Below are 5,120 nucleotides of genomic sequence, written 5' to 3'. Positions count from 1 at the left end.
AGCTCACCGGCTCAGCAAGTAATTAAGTCCAAAGGCCGATGCTGGTATTTATTTATTTTTACCAGTCAGCAGCCCTAATCCTGAGGTTGAACACCGGCCGTTTATGTCCCATATTATTATAGTTCCAGCAATAAACTAAGGTGGTCCTCATAGTCACATTGCGCTGATTGGCACTGGGGGTCCTGAGCTGATTGATGTCTCTTTGCGCCCCTCTATGTCTAAAGCTTGAATGCTCTCCTCACTGCTGAAACCTCCTGTGTTCAACTATCATCACAATGCGTGCGCCATATGCTCCAGAACCGGGTTCCTCTATGCGGTCCATGTACTGACATCGCCTTCCCTCGTGCTCCATTGTGGTTTTCCGTCTGCTCCATCTGCGGCTGCTGGTTTGAGACGTTTCACCGCGCTCCTGTCAAGATTACAAAATCTCTGTTAATCTGGAGCTATTTATGTGATTTTTTTTCTGCAGCTTTGTGAAGTTGCACAAACTGTGGCCTCTGTACAATGTGTTTCCTGCAGATCTAGAAGAATCAGCGCTCTACACCTTACACTGTACATTGCGAAATGCCCATTGCTCATCATCATCATCATCACCATTGCCCTCCGCCGTGGACTGGATGATTGTATTTCCTGAACTGAGCCCTGCGGAGAGGCAGAAGACAATTTCTACTTCTCCAGGAGTCTTGAGAGGTTCTTCGTGTTATCGGCAGTGTCTGGCAGTGGTGGCTACGATGTCAGACCAGGGGCAGATGGACAACTCTTCTGCACTGTCCACCACCTTCATGACCCCCGACTATGATGAAGAAATCGTCACCATTTGCAATAAAATGAACAGCAACAATTTTGGGGCTTCAGTGGTGCCTGTCTTCTTCTACCTGGTCTTCATGCTCAGTGTTTTGGGTAACGGCCTCATCTTATACCTTCTTCTGAAGTTTGAGAACATTAAGACGGTGACCAACTTCTTCATCCTTAACCTGGTGCTCTCAGACTTGTTGTTCACCCTCCCGCTGCCCTTCTGGGGTTACTACCACAGCGACCAGTGGATATTCGGGATGACATCTTGCAGGATGTTGGCCTCCATGTTCTACATTGGCTTCTACAGCTCTATCTTGTTCTTGACCATGATGACGGTGGATCGCTACATGGCGGTGGTTCATGCCATCTATGCTGCCAGGACCAGGAACACTTTCTACGTCTACACGGTCAGCGGCACGGTTTGGGCCATCAGCTTCTTATCCACTATCCCCAAGTTCAAGCTGTATAGGACAAGAGAGGACACATTTTATGAGATGACTCTATGCGAGGAGATGGGGTACACTTTGGATGAGATGAATACCTGGAAGCTGGTGGGCTACTATCAGCAGCTGGTTATGTTCTACGTGTTGCCGCTTATCATCATCTTGTACTGTTACACAATGATCGTCATCAAGCTACACTTTTCGAAGATGCACGACAAACACAAAGCGATCAAGCTGATCTTCTTGATTGTGGTGGCATTCTTCCTCTGCTGGACGCCATATAGCGTCATCATTTTCATCAAGGCCTTGCAGATCTCCAGGGATTCCTTCGATAACGACTGTGATGAAACCATTGACTATGCGTTTTTCATTTGCCGCAACATCGCCTACTTCCACTGCTGCATCAACCCGTTCTTCTACACATTTGTAGGAACCAAGTTCCGGCGACACCTGTCCCTGATGCTGGGGAGATGGGCCATGTGCGGCTCCAGGTACCGGATGTCCAGCCTAAGCAGCAAGATGAGCGAGTACTCCCCACAGACCATCTATGAGTGAGGCGGACCTCTCTGCTCTCCGATGACTGCAACGCTATGCTTTATATACATGGGGGGCATGATGGACGGGGATGTATAAAGGGCCCGCTCAGTATTGTGGCTCTTCATCAGATGCGTCCTCCTCTGTTCGTCCGCGGAAACATCTCCAGCGCCAGCTAGTAAGGACGTACCAGTCGGGGACGCATCCGGGGAGAGATCAATAGAGATTATATTGTATGTATCACATATCCCGCAGCACTGCTTACTAGTAATGATCAGCCAATAAATTCACAAAACTAAGACGACTCCTTACTACTTATTGTGATCAGGGTATCTAAGCCTAGCAGGTGTGATACTATTTACTGATTTGTGAATCTAATTCTAGTAGGTAATACAGTGCCTGCTGAGATGTGTATCTAATCCTATTCGGTGTGATACTGCTTGCTGAGATGTGTATCTATTCCTATCCCGTGTGATACTGTCTGCTGAGCTGTGTATCTAATCCTATCCTGTGTGATTCTGTCTGCTGAGCCGTGTATCTAATCCTATCCTGTGAGATACTGTTTGCTGAGCCGTGTATCTAATCCTATCCTGTGAGATACTGTTTGCTGAGCCGTGTATCTAATCCTTCTCTGTGTGATACTCTCTGCTGAGCCCTGTATCTAATCCTATCCTGCATGATACTGTCTGCTGAGCCGTGTATCTAATCCTATCCTGCGTGATACTGTCTGCTGAGCCGTGTATCTAATCCTATCCTGCGTGATACTGTCTGCTGAGCCGTGTATCTAATCCTATCCTGTGTGATACTGTCTGCTGAGCTGTGTATCTAATCCTATCCTGTGTGATACTGTCCACAGAACCACGTATCTAATCCTATCCTGTGTGATACTGTCTGCTGAGCTGTGTATCTAATCCTATCCTGTGTGATACTGTCTGCTGAGCCATGTATCTAATCCTATACTGTGTTATAATGTCTGCTAAGCCATGTATCTAATCCTATCCTGTGAGATACCATCTTCTGAGCTGTGTATCTAATCCTATTCTGTGTGATACTGTCTGCTGGGCCGTGTATCTAATCCTATCCTGTGTGATACTGTCTGCTGAGCTGTGTATCTAATCCTATCCTGTGTGTTACTGTCTTCTGAGCCATGTATCTAATCCTATCCTGTGTGATACTAACTGCTTTGCCGTGTATCTAATCCTATCATGTGTGATATTGTCTGCTGAGCCGTGTATCTAATCCTATCCTATGTGATACTTTCTGCTGAGCTGTGTATCTAATCCTATCCTGTGTGATACTGTCTGCTGAGCTGTGTATCTAACCTTATCCTGTGTGATACTGTCTCCTGAGCTGTGTATCTAATCCTATCCGGTGTGATACTGTCTGCTGAGCTGTGTATCTAATCCTATCCTGTGTGATACTGTCTGCTGAGCCATGTATCTAATCCTATCCTGTGTGATACTGTCTGCTGAGCCGTGTATCTAATCCTATTCTGTGTGATACTGTCTGCTGAGCTGTGTATCCAATCCTATTCTGTGTGATAGTGTCTGCTGAGCCAAGTATCTAATCATATCCTGTGTGATACTGTCCGTTGAGCTGTGTATCTAATCCTATCCTGTGTGATACTGTCTGCTGAGCCGTGTATCTAATCCTATTCTGTGTGATACTGTCTGCTGAGCTGTGTATCCAATCCTATTCTGTGTGATAGTGTCTGCTGAGCCAAGTATCTAATCATATCCTGTGTGATACTGTCTGCTGAGCCGTGTATCTAATCCTATTCTGTGTGATAGTGTCTGCTGAGCCAAGTATCTAATCATATCCTGTGTGATACTGTCTGCTGAGCCGTGTATCTAATCCTATTCTGTGTGATACTGTTTGCTGAGCCGTGTATCTAATCCTATCTGTGTGATACTGCCAGGTGAGCCGTGTATCTAATCCTATCCTGTGTGATACTGTCTGCTGAGCCATGTATCTAATCCTATCCTGTGTGATAGCGACTGCTGTATCTAATCCTATCATGTGTGACACGGACTGCTGAGTTGTGTATCTAATCCTATCCTGTGTGATACTGTCTGCTGAGCCGTGTATCTAATGCTATCGTGTGTGATACTGTCTGCTGAGCAGTGTATCTAATCCTATCCTGTGTGATACGGTCTGCTGAGCTGTGTATCTAATCCTATCCTGTGTGATACTGTCTGCTGACCGATGTATCTAATCCTATGCTGTGTGATACTGTCCACAGAGCCTTGTATCTAATCCTACTTTGTGTGATACTGTCTGGTGAGCCGTGTATTTAATCCTATCCTGTGTGATACTGTCTGCTGAGCCGTGTATCCAAGCCTACCCTGTGTGATACTGTCTGATGAGCCGTGTATCTAATCCTATCATGTGTGATACTGTCTGCTGAGCTGCGTAACTAATCCTCTCCTGTGTCATACTGTCTGCTGAGCCATGTATCTAATCCTATCCTTTGTGATACCGTCCACAGAACCATGTATCTAATCCTATCCTGTATGATACTGTCTGCTGAGCCATCCATCTAAACCTATCCTGTGTGATACTGTCTGCTGAGCTGTGTATCTAATCCTATACTGTGTGATACTGTCTGCTAAGCCGTTGTATCTAATCCTATCCTGTGTGATACTCTCTGCTGAGCTGTGTATCTAACCTTAACTTGTGTGATACTGTCTGCTGAGCCGTGTATCTAATCCTATCCTGTGTGATACTGTCTGCTGAGCTGTGTATCTAATCATCTCCTTTGTTATACTGTCTGGTGAGCTGTGTATCCAATCCTATCCTGTGTGATACTGACTGCTGTGCTGTGAATCTAATCCCATCATGTCGGATACTCTCTGCGGAGCTGTGTATCTAATCCTATCCTGTGTGATACTGTCTGCTGAGCCGTGTATCTAATCCTATCCTGTGTGATACTATCTGCTGAGCTGTGTATCTAATCCTATCCTGTGTGATACCTGAGCTTGAGGAAGGTCTGTTGACCGAAACGGTGCTTGTTTGTTATGGGGTAAATAAACGCTTTTGTATTTTTCCATACCTTGGATTGCTGCCAGTCATTCTAATTACGTATCCTGTGTGATAATGTCTGCTGAGCCGTGTATCTCATCCTACGCTGTGTGATACTGACTGCTGTGCTATGTATCTAATCCCTTCATGTCAGATACTCTTTGCTGAGCTGCTGCATCAAACCTAAAGGCCCTTTTACACGGAATGATTATCATTCAGTGTAAACGCAGCTGACGATGAACGACACTTTTCACTCATCGTTCTTCTCATGCAGCACAACAATCACCGTTGGCTCGTTAATTTCTCGTTCAGTTTTCCCGACGCTCG

The 5,120-nt window shown here is 45.7% G+C and overlaps 1 protein-coding gene across 1 annotated transcript; it reads left to right on the top strand.

Moving 5' to 3' along the window:
- Window positions 1-488: 488 nt before the first annotated feature.
- LOC136633204 (C-C chemokine receptor type 3-like) lies at window positions 489-2,071 on the top strand. The gene has a single exon (XM_066608749.1). It carries the CDS (start codon window positions 618-620, stop codon window positions 1,791-1,793), a length of 1,176 nt encoding a protein of 391 aa, XP_066464846.1. The 5' UTR covers window positions 489-617; the 3' UTR covers window positions 1,794-2,071.
- The last annotated feature ends 3,049 nt before the right edge of the window (window positions 2,072-5,120 follow it).

The sequence above is a fragment of the Eleutherodactylus coqui genome, chromosome 6, assembly GCF_035609145.1.
Source record: "Eleutherodactylus coqui strain aEleCoq1 chromosome 6, aEleCoq1.hap1, whole genome shotgun sequence".
Taxonomy (NCBI): Eukaryota; Metazoa; Chordata; class Amphibia; order Anura; family Eleutherodactylidae; genus Eleutherodactylus; species Eleutherodactylus coqui.
This window is presented reverse-complemented; position numbering and strand designations above follow the sequence as displayed.